Source organism: Macaca thibetana, chromosome 14 (genome assembly GCF_024542745.1).
Source record: "Macaca thibetana thibetana isolate TM-01 chromosome 14, ASM2454274v1, whole genome shotgun sequence".
NCBI classification, from domain to species: Eukaryota; Metazoa; Chordata; class Mammalia; order Primates; family Cercopithecidae; genus Macaca; species Macaca thibetana.
In genome coordinates this window covers 93,880,813-93,908,378 of record NC_065591.1, presented here as the reverse complement: position 1 = coordinate 93,908,378, position 27,566 = coordinate 93,880,813, and the positions used below count along the sequence as shown (strand labels likewise).

The following is a 27,566-nucleotide window of genomic DNA, read 5'->3' as shown; positions in this document are numbered from 1 at the left end:
CCTGAGGTCAGGAGTTCAAGACCAGCTTTGCCAGCATGTTGAAACCCCATCTCTACTGAAAATACAAAAGGTGACTGGGCATGGTGGAGGGCACCTGTAATCCCACATACTTGGGAGGCTGAGGCAGAAGAATCTCTTGAACCCGGGAGGTGGAGGTTGCAGTGAGCCGAGATCGTACCACTGCATTCCAGTCTAGGTGAGAAGAGCAAGACTCCGTCTCAAAAAAAAAAAGAAAAAGAAAAAAAAAAAAAAAAAGGATGAATATGGTAACTCTTATCTCTTACACCCAATGCACTGCTTTAATTTAGGAGCTTAACATCTCTAACCATAATTATTTAAATAGTATCCTACTAGTCTACTTACTTTAGTAAGTCTCTTCTTCAATCGATATTCCATCTTGTAACTGTAATTATCTTTCTAACAAATCTAATTATATAACAGAGACCCCAAGTTCCCCACCTAATATGCATTTTCTCTTTTTTCCTTATAGACCCTATATAGTTAGGGGTAGCAATACACCCACATTAAAAAAACTTTTTTTCAGACTCCCTTACAGACCCTATATAGTTAGGGGTAGCAATATACCTACATTAAAAAAAACTATTTTTTTCAGACTCCCTTGCAAATAAAGTTGCCAAGCAGAGATCTCAGAGGTGCATCCTTTTTTCCTGTCCTTTGTTCTTGCCTAGAACACTGCTATGATGGTTGAGCTCTGGCAGCTACCATGTGACCATGACAGTGAGGATAAAAACCAGATACTAAAGACTGTTGAGCCGAGTGACAGATGATCCTTCTGTCTCTCAACTCAGTATAATCAACAAACCAGCTCATGACTGCCTACCACAGGACTCCATATTATACGGGAGAAAAATAAACTCCTATCATGTTGAAGCTATTGTTATTTTGCACAGTTTTACTAGCTGCCCTTATTAACAGTAATATTACTAACACAGCAATGGCTTGCTTTCTCGTTAAAAAAACTGTAAGTGGACTGTATTTTGCATAAAGATGAAATTCCTGGCATGGCATATAAAGTTCTATGAGAACTGGCTACCTTTATTTTTTCTAGCTTCATATCCATTTTCTTCTTTTTTTCCCCATCCTATGCTTCAGATACACTGAAATACATAATTTATTTGTACAAGCTGTTCTTTTGACTGGGATGTCCTTTTATTTTCTGTTTGCTTCGCAATATGCTCATTTGTTAAGATCTGACTTAAGTCATTTTTCCAAGAATGATGTCCTTGAGGTCCTGACATAGGTTTAGTGTTCTTTCCTCTGTGTTGTCATGGCACTTTACACACTCTGCTACCATAGCAATTATCATTACATTATTGACATTGCTTATACCACTCTCATCTCCAAAATAGGTTGTGAGATCTTTAATGGTAGAATGCAATTAGATTTTTCTATATCTCAGCTTAGCCTAAGGCTAAGTACAACACAGTACACCATATGTTTGCTGAATACATAAAGGTTTTGCTTATCACTTTTCTTTATGAAGTTTTGACATATTGTTAATTGTCTTACTATTTAAGGTACTAAAATGTAGATATAATACAAAAGAACCAACCATAATCTTATTTAAATTCTTAAATGGTTCCAAGTCTTTATCTTGTTGGATTATATTACTCTGTAGACTTTCTTTTTGTTCTGCCAGTCTCTCAAATATGAATTTGAACCAAACCATTAAAAAATACTAGAATAAATGTGACACTAATTTTCTGAACCCAAACGTTAAATTTTCTTTGTACTAAGCTACTTACCAAATCAATTTTAAAAAGACAAAACATTGTAACCAGTTGGAAGTCAATTCAAACCGTGAGTTTCAGAATTTAGTAATACAGCCAACAGTATTCTCTGAATTAAACCTAAATCAAATGACTATTTTTCATTTGGTTAAAGTGCTTTTATTCAAAAGTCATATTGGTCATTTTAGTTTGTTTCCACTTCATTTCTTCATTTATGAATTTATTGTCTACCCAAGTCAAATGAGATTAAAACTTCAATTTTTGTTCTCATATTGTTCTAGAAATTAAGGCACCTGCTTTCCTCCGCTGTGAAAGAGGAATATGGGCACGCTGGAATTTTTCAGTAACTTCTTCAAACCTCTGTTTTCTTTGTTGAAGTATTTGTTCTCTAATTTGGTGTTCTTTTTCTTCTTGTTCTTTTCGTTTTTCCTCAAAAGCTCTATATTTAAAACACAAAGTAGGCAACAGAAATAGGTGGTAAGTTTAGAAAATAGTTTCAAAATGATGCATTTATTGTATAACAGTGTTTTCGTATTTCAAAATTTTACTTAAAAACAACACATTTTAAATTTTTTTAAAACAGGTGTTTGCCAAAGACTTATTGCTTTGTAAATGGTAATTTCAGAACTTTACCCAGGTCTCTTGCAACTAAGAGAAGATTCTCTAATGCGTCCCTTTCCTAGGTCCGCATACCTATTCCCACTCGCAAACTGTCCTGTGGAAAAAACCTTTTCTAAGAAAGCTATGCCATTTTCTGTAATATGAAGAATGAATTCATTAGTGAAAGAAGTAGCTTTGAAAATTATGAGGCATTCAATAAAATCTGTACATTTTTATTTTTCTTTTGGACCACAAGTTTAAAATTGGCTGTCATTTTAAGTTGGAACTGTGCTAAAAATTCAGGAAATTTACATAAAAATGTGAATTTCCAGTTTCTCTTCAAAATTTGGAAGATCTGGCAAATCTGGATTCTTAATCACACATAGCTCCAAACACCTGCCCCAATCCCTGCCATTCCCTATTTTTCTTAACTTTCTTATTTCATTTATTTCTGATTGCCCCCAGACACTTGAAATTTATGTTCTCTAGTTTAAGCTGTACTGTCTCAAAAATTGATTTTGTCCTTGGAAGACTCTGTGTGTGTGTGTGTGTGTGTGTTCGTGCATGTATGTGTGTATGATTCAATAATTATTTGCTGGAAAATGAAAAAAAAAAAAAAAAAAGATGAGCCTACGAATCACTGGTAGAGAAACCTCCAAAGGGAACTCCTTAGAATGCATGGGGTTAGGAGATGGTTGGTAAGAACTCTTTAAGAATTTTTAGTGCCATAGGTTACTATTAACCATCTTTCTAAAGACCTCTCCTGGCTAGAACATTATTCTACTCTAAATAGCTCCGATTAAGGGAACTATATATACTTTCAGGTGATAGAGGACTATAGATCTCCAAGTGGTCCAACGTATGAGATAGGTAGAATGTAGTGATGTAGCACCAGAGGTGGGGGAGAAGATTTTTAGCTCCCAAAACAATCTCCTTCAAGAATCTCCCCAGGTCAAGATAAGAAGTTGCTTTTACCATTTGATTCAACATAATATTAGACGTTGTAGCCAGAGCAAGTAGGCAAGAAAAAAAAAGAGGCATCGGACTAGAAAGGAAAAAGTAAAATTAACTCTAGTCCAGATGACATAATCTTATATTTAGAAAACCCTAAAGATTCCACCTAAAACCATCACTAATAAATGAATTCAGCAAAGTTGCAGGATACAAAATCAACACATATAAACCAGTTGCATTTCTATACACTTAACAATGAACAATCCAGAAAGGAAATAAACAATCTCAATTTACAATAGCACAGAAATGCTTAGGAATAAACTTAACCAAGGAGGCAAAAGACTTATACACCAAAAACTGTAAAACATGACTGAAATAATTTTAAAAAGATGCAAATAAATGTAAAGACCTACCATGCTCATGAATTCAAAGAAGATATCGTTAAGAAGACAACACTACTCAAAGCTACCTTCAATCTATTCAATCCCTCAAATCCCAATGACTTTTTTTTTCTTTGCAGAAATAGAAAAATCCACTTTAAAATTTACATACAATGTCAAGGAACCCTGAATAGCCAAAATAATATTGGGAAAAAAAAAAAACCCAAAACGGAATGTTTCACCCTTCCTGATTTCAAAACTTACTACAAATTTATGGTAATCAAAGCAGTGTGGTACTGGCATAAAGACGGACACACAGACTAATGGAATGAATAGAGAGCCCATAAATAAACCCTCTTATATATGGTCAAATGATTTTCCACAAGGATGCCAAAACCATCTAATGAGAAAAGGACAATCTTTATAGGAAATGGTGTTGGATACTGCAAAACAATATAGTTGGACTCTTACCCTTACAGCACATATAAAAATTACCCCAAAGTGGATCAAATATCCAAATAGAAGAACTAAAAACTCAGAAGAGAACATACAGAAAAAGCTTCATGACATTAGGTTTGACAATAATTTCTTGATATCACACTAAAAGCACAAACAAAAGGAAAAATAGATAAGTTGAACTTCATCAAAATTAAAAACTTTTGTGGATCCAAGGACACTATCGACAGAGTAAAATGGCCACACAGGAAATGAGAGAAAATATTTCCTATTACATATCTGATAAGGATTGATATCAAGAACTTCAACAACTCAACAACAACAAAACAACCTGATTTAAAAATATGGGCAAAAGACTTGAATAGAAATTTCTCTAAAGAAGATATACAAATACAAACAAGCACATGAAAATATGCTCAACTCATTAATCATTAAGAAAATGCAAATTAAAACCACAATGAAATGCCACACCACACCCAATTAGGATGACTATTATTTAAAAAACAAAACAAAATAAAAAATAGAAACTGTTGGTAAGGATGTAGAGAAACTGGAACTCTTATGCATTGCTAGTAGAAATGTAACATGGTGCAGCAGCTGTGGAAATTGGTATGCTGATTCTTCAAAAAATTAAACATAGAATTACCATATGATAAAAGAGTTTCACTTTGAGGACTATATCCCAAAGAAGTGAAAACAGGGACTCAAACAGATATTTTTATATCCATTTTCATAGTAACATTATTCATAATAGCCAAAAGGTGGAAGCAATCCAAGTGTTCATAAATGGATGAATGGATAAACAAAATGTGGCATAGACATACAATGGAATTTTTTTCAGTCTAAAAAGGAAGAAAATTCTGGCACGTGCTACACATGAATGAACCTTGAAAACATTCTGCTAAGTGAAATAAGCCAGTCTCAAAAGGACAAATGTTGTAAGATTTCCCTTTAAATGAGGTACCTACAGTATTCAAATTCATAGAGACAGTAGAATGGGGGTTACCAGCTGGTGGGGAGGGAAGGATGGGGAGTTAGTGCTTAATGGGTACAGAATTTCAGTTGGGCAAGATGAAGTTTCAGAGATGGATAATGATGATGGTTACACAACAATGTGAATGTACTTAATGTAGTCTTTGAAGACAGAGACAACAAAAGAGATTAAATAGAGAGTCATAATAAAGTATTCTACTTTCTGTTGGGAGGAAGGAGGCACAGCTTGCTTAGCAGAAGCTGACAGAGTCAACTTAAAAAGTTCCAAATTCTACATTCATATGCTCTTGAGATTAAAATAATGTGTCAAGCAGATAAAATCACATGTCAAGCACTCCTGTGGTAGTCATAGTCAGTCTCCAAACATAATGTCCAATGAAGCAGGATTATGTAGTCCCCTCCCCTTTAATCAGTGTGGCCCTGTGACTTTCTTATTACCAACAGAATGTTATGGAAGTGATACTGTGTGACTTACCATGCTAGAATTTTGCAGCTTACAACTTGGACTTCTGGAATGCTCACTCCAAGAAAAGCCCAACCCCATGTAAGAATTTTAGTGCCTTTGAGGTCACCATGCTGAAAAGAAGCCCAAGCTAGCTAATAGGCAAGACAGCATTGGAGAGAGATAACTAGCTTGGTTCCAACTGTTCTAGCCTTCTCAGCCTAGCACAAGACATGTGACTGAAGAAACTATCTTGGATGTCCAGCGAAGTGGAATCTTCAGATAACACCAACCACAGCACAAATCTGAGTGCAATAGCATGAGACTTCCAAGGGAGAATAAACCAGCTCAGCCATTCAACACAGATTTTTAATAAACTGTTTTAAGCTACTAAATTTTAGGGTGGTTTGTTATAGAGAAGCAAATGACCAGAATAATAACTTTAAGTCAATATATTAAAAACCAGTTAACATTTATTTAGTAGAGATGGGGAGAAATGTTTATTAACAAAAATTGTTTACTTTCTTCTTTATGTTATTTTAAAAGGATTATGTCCATTTATTATGTATGCTTTTCTGAAGAATAAAACTTTTTTTGATTTTAGAAATTAGTTTTATGATATTAAAATCTTCCTAGTAAATAGCACTACGTCATGCATTATTCAGTTTCTGAGTATCAGTGCACTGCAACTGCCAACTTAGGCAACTCGTCTTTATGTCTCATGGCTGATGTTGCGGCATGTAACTGCATAAAACAACTTATACCTATGACATTATTTAAAACAGAGATGTCTGTTCCAGGGATTTTTTTTGTACTATTGTATTTTTCTTTTAGAGCACTATCTACTTCACTGGTAATGAGAACAATTTACATTTATCTAGTTAGGTAAGGAAGGAATCTTAGTCAGCTGGTATGTATAACTGATTTATGTTAGTGATATTTCAGTGATCCTTACAGATTTGTATCCTGGGCAAATGCTTTGATGGTCTGTCCTTTAATATGGCTGATATGGAGCTAACTCTAGACAAAATTGTATATCTGAGAGTTGGTTTGAGAAGTCCATGGCTGCCTAGATGCTCAGGGGAATTTGTTAAATCATAAGTATATAAGCCTTCCTCTAATTAAAGTATTTGAAGTCGTTCGGTAATATCTTGTATCTGAGTTATCAAAAAAGACACTAAACATTTATGTCATATGGCAGACACTCGGGAAAACAAGGAAACAAAAGTTATTTATTGTTTAATATTTCAAAACAGGCAACATGAATTAACAACTATCTCATTGGTACTGAGTGAAATCATGGTAAACTAAATTATTAGCTTGCAAGTAGGGCAAAATCTCAGACCTTTCACAGTTTCTGACTTAGCACTTGCTGGAATGGATACTAAGTAAGACCCAACTGCAAATATACACGGGCTGAAGACCTAAGAATGGAAAAGCTTGAGAAATTTATTTGACTACATTAATATCAGATGAAATTTTTGACTATGTATATTAATATCAGACAAATTTATTAGGTGCTATTAATATTGGACTTTAAGAAATGGAGTATTACTAGAGATAAAATACAACATTTCATAATGATAGGCCAATTCATCAGGAAGGCACAAAAATTATATAGATGTATGAACCTAATAACAGACCTTCAAAATACATAAGGCAAACACAGAACTAAAGATAGAAACAGACAAATCCACAATCCTAGCCGCATATTGTAACATCCTTTCTTAGTAACAGAACAACTGGACAAAAGTGTCAGTAAGAGGCCAAATGCGGTGGCTCATGCCTGTAAGCCCAGCAGTTTGGGAGGCCAAAGCGGGTGGATCACGAGGTCAGGAGATCGAGACCATCCTGGCTAACACCGCGAAACCTCGTTTCTACTAAAAAAATATAAAAAATTAGCCGGGCGTGGTGGCTGGCGCCTGTAGTCCCAGCTACTCTGGAGGCTGAGGCAGGAGAATGGCGTGAACTGGGGAGGCGGCGCTTGCAGTGAGCCGAGATCGCACCACTGCACTCCAGCCTGGAAGACAGAGTGAGACTCTGTCTCAGAGAAAAAAAAAAAAAAAAAAAAAAAAAAAAGAAAAGAAGTATCAGTAAGAATACAGAATATGTGAACAATGCTATCAGCTACATCAATCTAGTTGATATTTATAGAACAGTAATAATTTATATCCAACGATAATAATACAGTCTTTCCCCAAGTACACCATAAAAATCTTATGCTGAGCCATAAAAGAAGTGTTAATGAATTTCATAAGATTTAAATCATACAGAGTATGTTCTCTGACCAAAACACATTTACATTAGAAATCAATTACAATATCTAGAAAAGCTCCAAATAACTGAAAATTAAAGAAAAAATGAAAACACTGTACTAAATAAACCACAGATCAAAGAAAAAAATCTAAAGAGAAGTTAAAAAAAAATTTTTTTGAATGACATTAAAATGAAAATACAGCATACTGAATTTGTTAAATGCAGTTAAAAGAGCGTTTGGAAGACAATTTATAATTTTATTTAATTTTAATTTTTTTTTTTTGTAGAGATGGAGGGTGTTGATTTGTTGCCCAGGCTGGTCTTGACTCCTGGCCTCAAGAAATCCTCCTACTTTGGCTTCCCAAAGTTCTGGGATTACAGGCAGTGAACCACCATGCTCGGCCAATTTATAATTTTAAATGCTATATCAGAAAAGGGGAAAGGTTTAAAATCAATGACTTCAGTTTCCACCTTAACAAGATAGAAGATGAGCAAATTTATCCTGAAGAAGAATCTAATAAAAAGAAAATAAACTGATGAAATAGTAAGCAAAAAAATTAGAGAAAACACAGACAAGTTGCTTTGGAAAATGTTAAGAAAACTGATAAGCTCCTAGCAAGAACAATGAAGAAAAAACGGGAAAACAAAAATTAATAATATCATGAATGCAAAACAGGATATCATTACAAATACCACAGGCCTTAAGAATAACAGGAGAATATTACAAATAACTTCATACTAATAAATTCAACAACTTAGGTAAAATGGACCAATTTCTTAAAAGAAACTACTTTCCAAAACTGACACAAAAGACAATAAAATATGAAAACCTCTACACATTAATAAAATGTAATTTATAATTAACAAGTTTCCCACAAAAAACTCTAGGTTCAGATACAATTTTTTTTGTCAAACATTTAAAAAAGAACAATCATATACAACCTTTTTCAAAATATAGAAGTGCAGAAAACACTCCCCGCCATGTTTTATAAGGCCAGCATAACTATGATTCCAAAACCCAGCAACACATTACAAGCAAAGAAATTTGTAGCCCAATATCTCTCACCGACATTACACAAAAATCCTTCACAAAATACAGGTTAAGCATCTCTAATCCACAAATCCAAAATCTGAAATGCTGCAAAATTGGAAACTTTTGAGCACTGACATGAAGACTGAACGTCTGCCTTTGTTTGCTGTTGCTGTTGTCTGACAGCTGATATATGTATTCTGGTGATGCTACTGTACTGGTTCACTACCTTAAACACATTACTTTGTCATTGTGTTAATGTTATCTGTCATATGTTTTACTTTTAAGTAGTTAAGTGTGAATAAGTACAAGAAAATGATTGCTTATGAGTAGCATATAAATTCAGACTCAGGAATGGTAGTGATGACCAAACCACCATAGATTGTCCACACAGTTGACTGAGATAATGACACTTTTGCTTTTTGATGGTTCAGTGTACACAAACTTTGTTTCATGCACAAAATTATTTAAAAATATTACATTAAAATTACCTTTAGGCTATGTGCATAAGGTGTTTATCAAACATAAATGAATTTCATGCTTAAACTTGAGTCCCAATCCCAATAACTCATTATGTATATGCAAATATTCCAAAAGTTCAAAAAAAATTAAAATCTACCACACTTCTAGTTCCAAGCATTTTAGATAACGAGCACTCAATCTGTATTAGCAAATAAAATCCAGCAATTTATAAAAATAACACATCATTACCAAACGAGGGTTATCCATGGAATGCAAAATTAGTGAATTTCACTATATTGACAAAAAAGAGGAAAGCGACATGATCATCAAAATAGATTTAGAAAAACTATTTGACAATATTCTATGCACATTCATAAAAATTCTCAGCAAACTAGGAATAAGAGGAAACTTCTTCAATCTGATAGAGGGCACCTACCCGAATTCCCTAGCTAGCAGCATAGTTAATGGTGAAATAGTAAATACTTCCCCAAAAGGTAGAAGGCAAAGAGGGTTACTCATACTACTTCTATTCCCCAATTGCACTGGAAGTACTCCTAGAAAGTTCACTGAGGCCAACAAAAAAGTAAAAGCCATATTGACTGGAAAGACAGGCATTACATTCTCTTTATTTGCAGATGACATAATTATATACCTAGAAAATCATAAGGAATATATAAAATAACTCCTGGAACTAATGAGAAAATTTAACAAGTTCTTAGAATACAAGGTCAATATAGAAAAGTCATTTGTATTTCAACATATAAGCAACAAACAATCGAAAATGAAATTTAAATAAATTCATTCATAAAGCATTACAAAATACAAAATATTTAGGAGTCATTTAACAAAGACATGCGAGACTTCTGCATTGAAAACTAGAAAATGCCACTGAGAGAAATTAAACAAACAAACAAACAAACAAAACTCAACCAAAATAAAGGGTGGGGGGAAGAGGAGAAGAGATGAGCTATGTTCATGGGTTTCATGGACTGCAAGACTCAATTTTATTAATGCAATTAGAATTGTTATCAAGTCTGTCTAAATTTATCTACAAATTCACCACAATCCTACTCAAAACCAGGCAGATTTATTTGTAAGGAAAAGTAAAAATACCTAGAATAAGCAAAACTATCTTGAATCAAAACAAAATTGGAGGCTACACACTATCTTATTTCACTATAAAGAAGTGGTTCTCAACTGAGGAAAGTTTTGCTCCTTCCCCCTCAAGTGGACCTTTGACAATGTCTAGAGACATTTTAAATGGTCATGACTGGGGTGTGCTACTGGTATCTAGTGGACAGCAGGCAAGGGTGCTAGTAAACATCCTATACTTCATCCTAAAATTCCTATACGGTAGTCCCCCCATAATAAATAATTATCTCATCCACAATGTCAATAGTACTGCTGTTGAGCATTCCTGCTATAATGCTACAATAATCAAGGCAGTGTAATATTAGTATAAGAGTAAATAGACCAATGGAACAAAATACAGAGCACAGAAGTAGACCCTCAATTGATTTTCAAAAAAGGCATCGAGGCCACTGATGAAAGGAAATTATTTTCCAACAAATGGTGCTGGAGCAACTAAATACACTTATGTGAAAAAACTACTCAACCTTTATATCATACTACACACATATAATTTGAGATGAATGATAAAACTAGACTGAAAATCTATAAGTATGAACTTTCCAGAAGAAATCAAGAAGACTAGCTTTATGACCTTGGGGTGGACAAAATGTCTTAGAGATGACACAAAAAGCACTAGCCATAGAACAAAAAATTGATAATTGTATGTCATCATAATGTAAAACTGCTCTTTGAAAGATTTCATTAAATAAATGAAAAGGCAAGCCACATATTAGAGGAAAATACTTGCAATATGTATCTGTGACGAAGAACTTGTACCCAGAATGTATATGTATCTTACAATTCAACAAGAAGACAACCCAACTTAAAACATGGACAAAATATTTGAATAGATATTTCATAAAAAAGTTAGGAATGGCACATCAGGGAAGTGCAAACTAAACCCAATTTACATATACTATATAGCTAAAATTAAAAAAGGCTGACTGGGAAGGTTATAAAGCCACTGGGACTCACATGCTTTGCTGGAGGGTGTGTAAAAAAGGTCAGACCTTTTGGAAAACTGTTTGATACCTTCTTATATGGTTAAACATACATATACCCTAAGACTTAGCAATTCTACTTTTAGTTTACTCAGAACAAATAAAAATGTATATCTACAAAAAGATTTCCTACTTATGGATTCTCTCATGTTTTACCATTTTGGCTATAATTATCTTTCTGCCAGTAGCTTTATTACTAGTCCCAAATTAGAGTAACCCAATGCCTATCAATAGAAGAATGGATAAATAAATTATGACATATTTTTACAATGGAATACCATTCAGCAATAAGAATGAACTAATATATGGATGAATCTCAACCAGAAAAATTAACTCCAATGATAGGAATTATAACAGTGGTCGCTATGAAGGGTGGAGATTGACTGCAAGAGGTTTGAGGATACAGACAGACTATGGAGTGTGAAGCTCAGTTTGAACAGAAGTGAGAACATGAGGGATGGGATTAATGGAAAAAGGGTAATAAGATAAATGGATTGGAGGACCTGGTGGAGTTTTAGAACTGTTGAATTCAGGGTACTAGAGGAACTGACATGGAAAAATAGGAGACATAGATCAGAGATTGAGATGACTGAAATTGAGATTTTGGAGGTGAAGTAGTAATTGGTAATAGTTGAGGTGATGTGCTACTGAATGAGTGAAGTTCAAGAAAATGACAGATCATTAGGCTGGATGAATGGTCTATGTGGATGCTAAAATCACAAAGAATGATCACTAGAATAGTGGTAGGGAGACAAAAAGAGCCAAGTTGCTAAAATTTTCAAGGAATGACACAGAGGATCTATACATGACTGCAGTAAGGAAAAGTAGGGGTAAGCAGTATATTTTGACAGCATGTGCTTGAAGAGAGCTGGAGGATTTTAGAGAAAAGGGAGAGCAATGGCCAGAAATGACAACAAAGAGCAAAGATGACACCTTTGTATCTATCTTTGAATATCTTCACACTTTCCATGATACCACTTTCTACCTCCCTCTCACATCCTTTATCACAGAGAAAACAGAAGCTATAAGCACAGACCTTATCATGTATCAAAAAAAATACTTCATCCATGTTTTCCTCAGCTTGGGGTTCTAGAAACAATTTCTAATATAATCACATATCTTCAGTTGCTTTAAGTCTTAATTGTTTTCGGGGGTTCTTGGGGGTGAAAGTTTCCCATGTTTACTTTCTTCCCAAAAGCACTGTGCATGTGAGCATTTATATGATTGGCATTTATATTTTGGATAGAGGGAGACTATCAGGGTGCTAGGGACTGATTTGGAAAGAACATTTGGGAGAAGGCTGCTGGCAAAGCAAAGTTTGTCATTACATATAAGGTGACCTGTGAAGATGATCATCATTCATTACAAGTGCTTAGTATGGTCAGGTACTGTAAATGCTAAGTATTTTATACGTATTACCTTGTTTTATCCCACAGCAGTTCTCTGAGGTAAGCATTTTACAGACAAAAAACCTGAATCTTAATAAGGTTAAGTAACTTGTGCAAGGCCACATAACTATTAAGTGGAAGAACTGGGAGTCTAAACTAGGCAGCCTGATTCTATCTGGTTTTAAACAAGTATACACTATGTCACAACCTTTCTGTAATTTTTTTTTCTTCAAAGCACTTTCATCTCCAACTTCCACACATAACAGGAATTTGTTTTCCCATGGAACCCTAAGCTTAACCTTACCATAGGATTTATCTCACTATATTGTAATTATTTACTTTTCTGCATTGCTTATCAGACTCTAAGTATCATAAGTTCAGTGTCTGTGTCAGCACATAGCATAGGGCTCGGAATACAGCAGCATGCAATACCATTGTCAAATGAAATAATTAATTGCATTTTAACTGTCTGTCTTCCCCACCATACTCTCCAAGTTCATTGAGTGCAGAGCCTGAAATTTTAATTTCTGGAATTCCTGTTCCTAACACAAGGCTTTGTATCTGGTACATGCTTAATAAATAATTGTTTAATAAATGTTTGACTGTATGTCAACTTCAAATATAATCAGAGCACTTTTAAAAGCAGTTATCTATTATTTTGATGTAATAGTGGATATGTTCAGTATATAACAGTAAGTACAACAGATATGGTTCAGGCAGGTATTTATTATCTAGCGAGGCAAGCTAACAAAACCAAGTAAACAAAGACTTACTAATTGTCATAAGTGCTAGGAAGTAAAGAAACTCTAGTTTGAGATAGGGAGCCAGGGGAACCCACTTTAAATAAGGTAAACAGAGACCATTTCTCTGGAGATATTTAAGCTAAAAAACTCCAAATACACACGGGAAAATCATTTTAAAAATGGGGAAAAAAGTGCTGTAGGCAGAAACAGTATGCAAAGGCCCTGAGTTGAGAGGGGAAAAAACTTAGCATGTTTGAGAAATTGAGAAAATAACCACCAACTCAGCAATATCTGGCAATGATGAATGATGGATTTCCAAAGCTAAGAGGTGGTATTTTCCTTGGTATTATCCAAAAGTCATTTTGATAGAAATTATCATCACCATCATTTCATATTGTTCCACGGTGGCCAGGTTTTCTGGGCTAAAATGTATATAGAAAGTAATAATAATTTCATGCAGTATTTTCTGGGACTGGAGAAAATAAAGCCTGTGTTAAGTTGAGCCACATTAAACCAGGGATGGAGTGTGACCAATAAGCAGACATTTCTACTCCTGAACTCAATGATAGGCCAATAATAAAAAGTTTTAATAAGCAATCATAGTGATGATTACTATATTCTTTCATTACTCAATGACTATTTACAGAATTCCTTTTATATTATTCTGTGCCAGGCACTGGTAAGTGCTGTGAGAATAGAAGGAACTGGCAATAAAAATGAGAAAGCTTCTCTACCATTGTAGAATTCAGAGTGGAGAAATACATTTTTGCTTCCTATTGACCCTGGAATTAGTCTTTTTTGCAGAAGAAACAGAATCTGCCTTAGCAACTTTGGAGGGGTCTGTTTAACATGTGCAGTTCTGCCTCACGAAACATGTAGAGCACCTTGGCTCAAATGTGAGCCATCTCATCAAATGACAGCTATATGCCAAACTATTTGTTCTAGTTTCCCAGGAGTCTACAGCTACGGGTATCATTTTCCTCTGTTGGAAATACTCTTAAGAAGTGAGCAAATAAACATCATGGCAACAGTTTAACAATAGAACCTAGGAAGTAGTCTTTAGAGTACCTGAGGTCACAGGAGACAAATGTAGAACTGAAGAACTTGCCTTTTGTGATACATTTCTTTTTTCTGGATGGAATTATATTTCAGATCTAGGTTGTTACAACTTTCTAGAGATATGATAATATTAAACTGTAAAGCTAAACATATTTTGAGATAATTATAAATTAAAAATAAGGAAAAATAGTTCTTGCAAATTAAAAAATGCAGTTGGAGACATAGTTTTTAGAAATGAAGAATATCATTTTTAACAAACAATAATGCCAACAACAAGCCTATAAGAAATAGAACTAAACCCCATAATATACTGTGAGTTTTCATTGCCTGTCAAAGAAACATGTGTCCCAGATTATAATCCTGTGCTTTCTGAGACTTAAAATTATTTGAAATCCTAAAAGAATGTATCGAAAATCGTACTTTCCAACAGATTGTCTTTCACTTGACTGTAAAAGAAAACAAATGAAAGGTTGAAAATCACCTTCAATACACTATCACAGGGCAAAACACCCAAACAATAAAGATTTATAGAATTAGTAATATACATCACACAAAGGAAAAACATAAAAGTACCTCATTTCTCTAAAGGCTAAGGCGTCAGTGAAAAGAAACATATCAATTAACTAAAGCTCAAAAATTCAGTAACGAGATCCCTTAGGTCCTCATTCACTAGTCTTAGATTTCAGTTCTAACAAAATCCCTCTATTCAGTAGGTTAAAATGTATTAGAAATATTTAAAAAATGTGAAGGAGCTGCTAGAAGGAGAAATACTGACGTCAAAAAGAAACAAATTCTGCTTCTGGGAAAATGGAGGTAGACATACTTTTTCTATTTCTCCCACTAAGTACAACTAAAACTCCTGTGCATGATATATACAGTTTGCCCTCCATATCTGTGGGTTCCATATCTATAGATTCAACCAACCCTGGATTGAAAATATTTGGGAAAAAACAATAAAAATAACAACACAGCAATAAAAATAATACAAATAAAAATATAGTGTAACAACTATTTACATAACATTTACACAGTATTAGTTATTCTAAGTAATCTAGAAAAGATTTAGAGCATATGAGAGGATGTGCATAGATTGTATGCAAATACTCCACAATTTTATATAAGAGCCTTGAGCATCTGTGGATTTTGGTATCCCTGGGGGTCTTGGAACCAATCCCCAGCAGATACCGAGGGACAACTACACACACACACACACACACACACACACACACCCATAAGAAGAGTCTGAGAAGTGAAGAAGAGGAGGTCAGCAGGCTAGGGACCTTGGCACCTGAGGAAGGACATGGTGATTAAGTTCTCTGGGTTTTCTTTTTGCTTCATATATTCCAGACTTGGAGCAGAAAAAAGCTGGAAGCATGGAAGCATCAAAAAGCTTACACACACACACACACACACACACACACACACACACACACACACCCGAACTAAAGCTTGCTCTTTCTAGCCTCAGGATAAGGAAAAGATCAGCATAGCTAGGCAGAAAACTTAGGTAATAATCCTGCTACTCCATCCGAACACCACAGAAAATTGTGGTTCCACTCCCATCCAGCCAGAAAAGACTGAATGGAGAGCTTAGATTTCTACCCTTGCCTCCCTTGTAACAATGTGCCCTCAACCCTGCTGTAGGGATGTTGTCAGAGAAGCTGAGTAGAACGCCTGGCTTTCATCTCCACCTGGTGGTAATGTGGTCTTCTCCTCACCCTGGTATTAGTAGAGACTATGTGGCGAGTCTGGATTTTCACCTACCCAGCAGGATGAGATGCCCTGAGTCTCCATAGTTGGTGATATCTGAGGAGGCCTGCAGAGAGACATGAGGAAGCCTGCAGTGAGACATGACTTTCACCACCATCCAGCAGTAATAAGGCCACCTCCACTGTGGTATCAATGGAGACCATGTGAGAAGCTGGAACTCCTGCTACTGCCCAGCAGTAATAAGGAACCTTCCTACTCGTCTGCTGTCCACAGAGGCTGAGTGATGAACCTTGGCTTCTACCTCCATCTTTCCATGGTGAGGCTGCATCCCTTCTTCCCCCGCTAGAGCAGTGTCAGAGAGAGCCAGCTAAAGTTGAAGGTTTAAATAAGCCACAGAATCTTAGAATAGAATATGAAAATGTTCAGGTTTCAATAGAAAATCACTTGTCATTCCAAGAACCAGGAAGGTCTCAAACTGAGTGAAAAAAGACAATCAACATATGCCACCATCAAGATGACAGGAATGTTAGAATTATTTGCTGAAATTTTAAAGCAGCCATGACAAAAATGCTTCAATGAGCACGTCTGTAGATGAAAAAATAGTCTCAGAAAATAAATAGAAGACATAAAGAATCAATATAAGGAAGAGTCAAATGAAAAAATTTAGAATTAAAAAATGCAATGACTGAAATAAAAAACTCAGTAGATTTATTAGGAGATCCTCATTTTATGAGGCCAGAATCATCCTGATACCAAAGCCTGGCAGAGACACACACAAAAAAGGTAATTTTAGACCAACAGAAGGTGTCAATTTTCCCCATCCCACACTGATATACAAATATAATGCAATTCCTATGAAACTCCCAGCAATAATTTTTGCAGGTTTAGGTTATTCTAAATTTTATATTCAAAGGCAGATTAGAATACCTAAAACAATTTTGTAGAAGAACAAAGTGGGAAGAATCAGCCTACATGATTTGAAGGCTTATTATATAGCTACAGTAATCAAAATTGTGGAGTGTTGGTAGAGGAACAGACACAAAAATTAGTAGAATAGAATAAAGAACCCCAAAATAGATGCATACAAATATGCTCAACTGATTTTTGACAGGGTGCAAAAACAATTCATCGAGGAAAGGTAGCCTTTTCAACAAATAACACTGGGCCAATTGGGCATCTGGAGACAAAACACATCCCCCAAAAAACTATCAAACAAAACCTCCAAACTCTGATACACATCTGATACTTTTACAAAGATTAACTAAAACTGGATCACAGACTTAACTGTAAAACATAAAACTATAACACTTTGAGGATAAAACACAGCAGAAAATCTTCAGAACCTAGGGCTAGGCGAAGAGTTCCTAGACTTCACACCAAAAGCACAGTCCATAAAAAGAAAAACCAATAAACTGAATTTCATCAAAATTCAGAACTTCTGCTCTGGAAGAGACTCTATGAACAAGATGGAAAAACAATCTCCAAGGTAGGAGAAAATGTTTACAAACAACATATCTGACAAACGACTAGTATCTAGAATATATGTAGAGCCCTCAAAACTCAATAATAAAAGAGTGAACAGCCCAATTAAAAATGAATACAAATGTAAAGAAAATTTCACTAAAAGAGAAGAGATGGTAAATAAAATATGAAAAGATAATCTGCATCATTAGCAATTAGGGAAGTACAAATTAAAACCACAATGAGATATTACTACATACCTATCAGAATGATTAAAATAAAAAAGTGACAATAACAAATGCTAGTGAGGATGAGGAAAAGCTGGATCATGCTTATACTCTGAAAAAAAATACACTAAACGTGCAACTACCATATGACCTACCCAGAGTACTCATGGTCACTTATCCCAGAGAAATAAAAGCTTATGTTTATACAAAAACCTATACATGAATGTTTTTTTATCAACTTTATTTATAATAGACTGAGATATCATGTCCTTCAACGGGTGAATGGTCAAACTCTGGTGCATCCATATCATGAAATAATAATAAATATTCAGCAATAAAAATAAAAAAGCTAGTGATACACACTACAACTTGGATGAATCCCAAAGAATTGTACTGAGTGAGAAGAGCCAACCCCCAAAGGTTATATATGGTATGATCCCATTTATACAACACTCTGGAAATGAAAAAAACTGTAGAAATGGAGAACATCATATTAGTGATTTCTAGGGGGTGGGACTGGGAGAGAAGTAGGTGTGGCTATAAAGGGACAACACTTGAGGGATCTTTATGGTGATGGAAGTGTTCTGTATCTTGACTGTAAACATCTTATTATCCTAGTTGTGATATTGTACTATAGTTTTGCAAGATATTATCACTGGGGGAAACTGGGTAAAAGGCATATGGAATCTCTCTGTTTTATTTTTTACAATTGCCTGTGAATCTACAATTACCTCAAAATAAAGAGTATAATTTGGTTTAATTTAATTTATTATTATTATTTTTAAATGGAGCCTTGCTCCATCACCCAGGCTGGAGTGCTGTGGAGTGATCTTGGCTCACCGCAACCTCTGCCTCCCGGGTTCAGGAGATTCTCTTGCTTCAGCCTCCTGAGTAGCTGGGATTACAGGAGTGTACCACCATGCCCGGCTAATTTTTGTATTTTTAGTAGAGATGGGATTTCACCAGGTTGGCCAGGCTGGTCTTGAACTCCTGACCTCAAGTAATCCACCCGCCTCGGCCTCCCAAAGTGCTGAGATTAAAGGTGTGAGCCACTGTGCCCAGCCAAGAGTTTAATTTTAAAAAGAGGAATTACAAGAAGATAGATAATCCTCAATGCAAGAACTCACCAAGCTTAACTGTTACAGGCTACTTATTATAGACTAAATAAAGCTTAATAGCTCAAAGGCAGTACAATAATATAATGCAGAATATTTAATGCTCATAATAATGATTCTAGGGCAAGAAGAAAAGATCAAACCACTTTTATCATAAACTATATGAAAGATTACAGAAATATGCATTGTATTTTAGAAAAATTTATGTTAAAATGTTAAAGTTTTCATAATCTACAAGAATTCCATTTCTGACAATGCTGATCATGCTTCACCTATAATTAATCCTTGACTCCTATTGACCCTATCTACTCAATCCAACTCCACCTCCATAACCATCCTCTTGCCTAGAACATTATAACAGCTTTCTACTGTACTCTTTGCCTCCAGCCTGTTTTCAATTCATCCTCTATCCCTTCGCTATAATGAGCTAAAATATAAATCTGATCATGACACTCCTCTGATTTTGTTCCTTCAACAGCATCTTTAATTTCTTTAGATTGTCATAAAAGTTATTTCATAAAATGTGTACTATCAACACTGTAACTTCATCTCCTGATACTCTTACACACATTCCCATGCATCAGCTACATACAACTTTTGTCCTGTATTTCATAACATTAGGCTTTTCCACATATTGTTCTCTCTAAATAAAACATCTCCCTTCCTCTTCATCTTCCCTGGTTAACTCTTGGTTAAGTAATACAAAAGACTTTGTTTTTCCAGGAATTCTTTCTTGTCCTTTAAGTCTATGGCATGTGCTTCCATAGAATCTCGGAAGTGATGCTATTGTAGTACTTACTGCATAGCATTGCCATCTTTTATTATTTCACTATCAGTAATCTGAGGGCAGAAATTATGCTTTGTATCTTTTTATCCTTCAGAATATGAAACCTTGGGGTTTCCTAGTAAATGTTAGTTGAGTGAATAAACGACTGTCTTATGTCACAACATTTTAAATAGTCAAAGATAACTTCCAAATATCCTAATTATCTTTAATATAGTATGGATAGCCAGGCATGGTGGCTCATGCCTGTAATCCCAGCACTTTGGGAGGCCGAGGTGGAAGGATCACTTGAGGTCAGGAGTTTGAGACCAGCCTGGCCAACATGGCGAAAACTTGTCTCTACTAAAAATGCAAAAAAATTAGCTGGGCATGGGGGTGTGTGCCTGTAATCCCAGCTATTTGGGGGGCTGAGGCAGGAGAATCGTTTGAACTTGGGAGGCAGAGGTTGCAGTGAGCTGAGATTGTGCCACTGCACTCCAGCCTGAAAGACAGAGTGAGACTCCATCTCAAAAACACAACAAAACACAAAAAACCACACACACACACACCCCCCCAAAACCACACCAAAACAAAAAAATCCTCTGTGAACACAATGTAAGTGGACAGCATAAACTTAAATGACGTAAAGTATAAATTGATAGATCATGGCATGGTTAAGAAGACCATAATCATAAACAGTTCCTGAAATTGGGATATGCACAAATAATTTGGCCCCCTTATAAAAGGTGAAATATAGAGACAAATGATTAGTGTTTTAAAAGAAATGTTTATGTATCTTTACATTGCATTTTAGGGTAACAGAAAATAAAACACAATAATATTGTATTGGAAAATGTCCTGCCTCTTAGAATTTTAAACCAAAATTTCTTTTCTGTCATTTTCTACATCAGAATTCTTACATTTGATGAGAGAATACAAATAGAAAATTTATTAATAAAATTCCATATAAGGCTTGCTATTACACAGTCGATTATTGTAAAATAAACAATTGACAAACATTAATAATAAAAAATAAGAAGTCTTTTATGTCAGACACTGATATTTTTACATGTATTCTTAAATACTCCACTTTATTTCTACCCTTTCTGCTGTACACCAAAATCCACAGAAACAGATGTTATTAATTCCAATCATAAATGAGAAAACTGAGGCTTAAAGACATTAAACAGACTTCCTTTAATTCATAGAGCTAGTATTTCCTACATCTCTGACCCCAAAGTCCATTACTGTTTCAACATATGATTATTCATCTTTATCAAACACCTGTCACATGCCGTTTATAGATGCCAGGAGCCAAAAGTAGGAGAAAAATGGAAACAGATACATACAAAATAAAATTCTAAATTTCAGTAAATAATTTCCACTACATCAGACAATGAAAAAGTTAATCTAAAAATAAACATAATGCCAGGCAAAAATTATAGGTAAACAATTTTGTATTCCCCAAATAGGATTTGTAACATACGCCCAGTGATGTAGTTAATAAACTTTAGGGATTTTCTGCTATTCATATATTGTAGAAATATGGACAAGGTAGCAAAAACAATTTAAAAATGGCATAATTGCTCTGTCTCAAAAAAACCTAATATTTAAAAAACATCCTGAAAAATGTTAAGCCGTGATTGAACAATTTGTATTTTTACTTTACTATAGTTTCTAGTTTACCTTAGAAAGCTTCTTTTTCCAGCATTCACTTATAAAACATTTCTACCACTTCTACTGCTATTCATATTTTTACCATTATTCATATTTTTCCAATTTTTATACCATTATTCATATTTTTCCATTTTTTCAGATTGAACGAATGAAAAGTGGCAGATATAGAAAAATTATATAGAAGTGAATAACAAATCAAACTCTGTATACCAACAGACTAAATATTAATTGGTAATTTTAAAATCATCATGTAATGATACAAAAAAAGAAGATAGTACATTTCATAGTCATTTTAAGAAGTGTATATGACAATGCAATAAGCTGTTCTACAACAGAAAAAGACTGCTACTGTCAGAGACCTAGATAATACACCACCACCCTTGTGCTTTGGGGAGGAAAACAATAACAAAATTTCCAAAATCACACAAATCTTGATCAGTGTTTCACAGATAACACTGCCATGACTTAGTTTCATAAAGTGCTACAAAGTAGAGAAACTATTACTTTATACTGACTTTGAATTTCTATACTTCGGAATAAAGTGCAATTACTTACTTTCTTCTCCGATTTGACTCCACAAAATATTTACGTGCTCGATTTCGACATATTTTTTGTTGCTGCAGTAATATCTGGCGCTCTTCTTCTAAATTTTTCTCCAGATGGATTTTCATATCTCTAATGATAGCATTAAGTTAAGAACAATGGTCTACATCTTTAGTGGAAGAGTGTCAAGTGCTATATGATAAATATAACTACAGCCTCATGCAAATGATGTAATGATAGTTTTTGTGGATTAATTAGTATGTGCCCACATTAGTATATGACTGGCAAACATTTTATGTAAAAAAATTTTTGGGCTGGGCGCGGTGGCTCACACCTGTAATCCATCACTTTAGGAGGCTGAGGCAGGCGGATCACAAGGTCAGGAGTTCAAGACCAGCCTGGCCAACGTGGCGAAACACTGTCTCTACTGAAAATACAAAAATTAGCAGGGCTTGGTGGTGCATGCCTGTAATCCCAGCTACTTGGGAGGCTGAGGCAGGAGAATCGCTTGAACCCAGGAGGCGGAGGTTGCAATGAGCTGAGATTGTGCCATTGCACTCCAGCCTGGGCAACAAGAGCAACACTCCATCTCAAAAAAAAAAAAAAAAAAAAAAAAAAAAATTCTGACTTGGTATTAGAACTTAAGATATAGCTCACTTTTCCTGGAGAAAAAAAATCTACTTTTAGAAATCATGAGCTCAGGCTGGGCGCCGTGGCTCCCACCTGTAATCCCAACACTTTGGGAGGCCAAGGCAGGTGGATCACCTGAAGTCAGAAGTTTGAGACCAGCCTGGCCAACATGGTGAAACCCTGTCTCTACTAAAAATACAGAAATTAGCCGTGCATGGTGGTGGCACCTGTAATCCCAACTACTCAGGAGGCTGAGGCAGGAGAATCTCTTGAACTTCTGAGGCAGAAGTTGCAGTGAGCTAAGATTGCACCACTGCACTCTAGCCTGGGCAACAAGAGCAAAACTACATCTCAGGGAAAAAAAAAAATCATGAGCTCAGATAAGAAGACTATATATCTTCATTCATTACACAGTTTTTTTTTTTTGTTTTTTTTTTGAGACGGAGTCGTACTCTGTCGCCCGGGCTGGAGTGCAGTGGCATGATCTTAGCTCACTGCAACCTCTGCCTCCCGGGTTCAAGTGATTCTTCTGCCTCAGCCTCCCAAGTGGCTGGGACTACAGACATGTGCCACCACCCCTAGTTAATTTTTGTATTTTCAGTAGAGACGGAGTTTCACCATTTTGGTCAGCCTGGTCTCGAACTCCTAACCTCAGGTGACCCGCCCGCTTCAGCCTCCCATAGTGCTGGGATTACAGGTGTGAGTCACTGAGCGTGTCCTCATTACACAGATATTTGAGTACTTACCAACTAGTTGCCCTCAAAGCCATAAATATAAGAAAATGAAATAAGAAGGTTGTATTTCACTAATAGAAAGTAGATGAAGTAAATGTTCCAACCGATCCCTTAATCTATAGTAGGAAAGTACATTTTCAAATATTAAACAATCAAATAGCCATATAACTAGAACGGTTAGGAATACAGTTTCTGACTCACTTAGTGGTTATAAAAAACCACTAGGAAAACCATGCATAGTCATCTGTGTATCCAGAAGCTCGTCAGAGAAAAAGGGGAATATTTTGGTTATCCTAATCATCTATTCATTTGAAATTTATTTTATAAAATTAAACTCTCCTTTAATAAGTTGTAGCAATATGAGTAATTTCTCCAATTTATTTAGTGATGTTTTAATTGACATTATTAAATATCTTTATCGAATTTGTCAGAGTAATTTTCTGTTTTTCATGAGTCTTCTGTTTTTAATGATTCTGAATTAGAAGAAGTTCATTTGTCTGGGCACAGCGGCTCACACCTGTAATCCCAACCATTTGGGAGTTCAAGGTGGGCAGACTGCTTGAGCCCAGGAGTTTGAGACCAGCCTGGGCAATATGGTGAAACCCCGTCTCTACAAAAAATGCAAAAATCAGCCAGGTGTGATGGTGCATTCCTGTAGCCCCAGCTACTTGGGAGGCTGATGTGGGAAGATCGCTTGAGCTTAGAGGGCGTTGAGGCTGCAGTAAGCTGAGAACGCGCCACTATACTCCAGCCTGGGCAACATAGTAAGACTCTGTCTCAAAAAAAAAAAAAAAAAAGTTCACTCAATTACCATGTAATCACATTTAGTACCTCATCATTAGATGTAGAAATATATGAGATTACACTGAAGTTATATAGATGGTAGGGCATATCTACTTGTCTTTTTTAGAACAAACAGCTTGTTTAAAAACTTTTTACTCTAAGATGGAGGTTCAAAATTCTCTTTAAAAGCTGCATTTAATCAAGATTGTAAAAATTTCATAAATTGATTATCGATGGTAAAACAAGACAGGAAATATACTCAATAATAAACTACAAGGTACATAATTTGTTAATTCAACATGTGTTAATTTCAGGATCCTATAGTGCTTCAGCATCAATATTATAAAGAAACTCTATTATTATATATTTCAGAATAACAGATTTATTTGAACGTTTTGTTGTTTAGACCTTTGCTGATGGGGGCTTATTTGTTTCATGTTGCTATTTAACCATCTTTATACCATAGGCCATAATTCATTTTACCTTCGTTTTAAATAAAATTTTACACTACTTCAAGACAAAGACCCAAACACGCTCACAAACATATTTTTACTTAAAGATTTCTTTTAAAGGATTTATAAAAATCAAGCCAAAAGGGAAGAAAATTTGGTTCTTTGCTGGCACAGAAAAACTGTTTTTCTCTGATAGAATATTAAGAGCCAGACTTCAACAAGATGGCTACGTATTAAAAGTGACAACTTGGCAGTAAAGAAAAGTGCAACTTTCTTTCAGGGTGCACAGGGCCAACATGAGGTTGAAGAGAGGGAAGAGGCTTCGGCTTCGGTGAGAAGCAAGGAGGAGACAGTTCTGTTCTCTGTTTGACATGTCTGAAGTCTTATCACAACAGCATAAAGAAAATCACAAATGTAATGTTTGTAATGTTCTGACAACTACATAGTCTTCAATTTAACCAAATGATTGTCTTTCTTTCTTTATATATAAGTATAATAGTATAGTTTGTTTCCTGCTGAATTATTAATTATTAATATAAAGAATCCTGCTGCTTTTGTATCTTTTCAAATAAGGTATTCAAGGTTAAAAAAATTAGATGGCTGGTTAAATTTTGTTTTTTATACAGGCTGTATGGTAAAGGTAGGTAGTTCCATAAAAAACACTGCTAAATACCTGTCCAAAAGAAGGGAATTTTTAGATACCTAACATTAAAAAACAAAACCAAGAAGACTATGGATTGTAACATGTAATTTTAAAGCACAGCTTATTCTACCCCACTCTATCCTCACTTCTCCTCTCCCAACTTAGTCTTTTCTCCAGTTAGGTTGTTTAAAATGTTGCCATCACAAGTAACCATGTATTACATAACCCATTTTTTCCCAAATCTATTAAAACTATGTTGATTCTATTTCTCTTCTACTGTACCTTCTTCCTCTCCCTTAACTCAGGTGCTCTAAATCCCTTGCTTGAACTACTGCAGTGCTCCTCTAACTCATCTTACTCCAAAACTGGTCATCCTCTATTTGAACCTACACGAAGTCAGCTAAATGCAAATCTGATTGTGTTTCTCTTTGTTATTCTCTAAAAACTCCCTATTACCTTCAAGAAAAATTCCAAAGTTCTTGGACCTACATATAAACCATTCTATAATATAGTTTGTTTTTTCAACTTCATTTCTTAACATTTCCCTGTATGAATCTTATGCCCAGACACACTAAGATAATTATAAACAGAACAACCCATGATGTATCATACCATTATCTCTTGGCACATACTTGGCTAACTCTACTCATCCTTTCAGGGTCATCTCAAGCAGTTCCTTCCCTTGAAGCCTTTTCTAACCTCCACCAGATGACTTGATGACACCTTCATGAGTACATCGTAAGTGTCTTTGCTACATTTCTGTAACTCTCATGCCTGGCATGGTTCTTAGAATACAGTAATGACTTAATAAAAACCAGCTGAATTATTCCCTTGGAGAAAATTCTCTGGGGTAGATATGAGGACAAAAAGGCATATGCATTTTTATATCTTTTAGTGCACTATAGAAAACTTGGCTCCTAAGAGGGTTGTACAAATGTATATGCCATTAGAAATGTACTATGTACATAAGTTTCAAAATCTCATGAGCGTGGGGCAGTACCTTTTAGAAAGACAAGGTACAAAACTATGTTTTATTATGTATGTGTCAGCAAAATAGTTTATTTATTTATTTATTTATTTATTTATTTATAGACAGGGTCTCGCTCTGTTGCCTAGGCTGGAGTGCAGTACCATAATCTCAGCTCACTGCAACCTTCACCTCCCAGTCTCAAGCAATCCTCCTGTCCCAGCCTCTTAAGTAGTACTTCAAACATGCACCACAACAGCCAGCTAATTTTTGTATTTTTTTTGTAGAGATACACTGGTTTCGAACTCCTGGACTCAAGCAATCTGCCTACCTCAGCCTCCCAAAGTGCTAGAATTACAGATGTGAGCCACCCAGCCCAGCTGAATGGGTTCACTTCACTTTCTACAGTAAAAGTAAGATCCCATCAGTGAGCCTGGAGGAAAAAAAAGACAGGTGGGTGGGAGTGTGTGAGTTTGTGCTGTTTGTTGGAAGAGACCTGTCAGGGCATCCATGTCTTATCAAGTGGTAAGAGAGTACATTGAGTGTGGTGGAAGGTGACAGAGACCTGGCAGGGGCATTAATAGGAAAAAGAAAGAAACTTGTTCCTGTTTAGGTGAAGCTGGAAACCATCAATCTTTAGTGGTACAATCTGTATTGTTTTGTGATTTTTTCTTTGACAGCATTTTTATTATTCGCATGAAGGAGTAAAGAGCAGACTTTAGTAGTTACTGAGTGACTGAGGCAGAATGATTGCGGTACAAATAGCCAAAGATGTTGGTGAGAGAAAGTTCAGATAGTTAAGAACAGGGTATAAACTGGAGAGGAAAGGAGAGGCAAGATGGGTGCTAGGATAAAATGGGAGGGTTGAAGTCTAGAGATATTTCTGAGGAAAAAAAGGCAGGTATAAGGGGACATGAGAGACCTTCCTTTTAAAAAAAATCTTTATTTCTATTTGAACTCTCAAAAGAGATTGAAATGATAGAACTTTAGCTAATTTTAATTAAATAAACTTTATAAGGTTTTGTTGTTTTATAACCTTTAGAGTCAGAAAATTCTGACTCCAGTAAGAAAATGTCTTCAACAGAAAGCCAGATGGCCTCTCAGTATCATGTTCATATTTGAAATCGAAATGTAAATGTTACCACATACTTGCTTATTTTAAGACTATGGTCCTTTCATTTGTTTTCTTTCCTTTTTTTCATTTAGTCATGTAAA

General features: G+C 35.3%; 1 protein-coding gene across 2 annotated transcripts in view; it reads right to left on the bottom strand.

Annotated features, from left to right (window-relative positions):
- Positions 1–27,566, bottom strand: part of CEP126 (centrosomal protein 126) — a 78,981-nt gene that overhangs the window by 49,112 nt on the left and 2,303 nt on the right. For both annotated transcript variants that reach the window (XM_050758255.1, XM_050758257.1), the window contains exons 2-3: positions 22,155–22,274; positions 2,045–2,190 (exon numbers count right to left, since the gene is read on the bottom strand). In XM_050758255.1, coding sequence (XP_050614212.1) covers positions 2,045–2,190; positions 22,155–22,274 — 266 coding nt within the window. The remainder of the gene's footprint in view (positions 1–2,044; positions 2,191–22,154; positions 22,275–27,566) is intronic.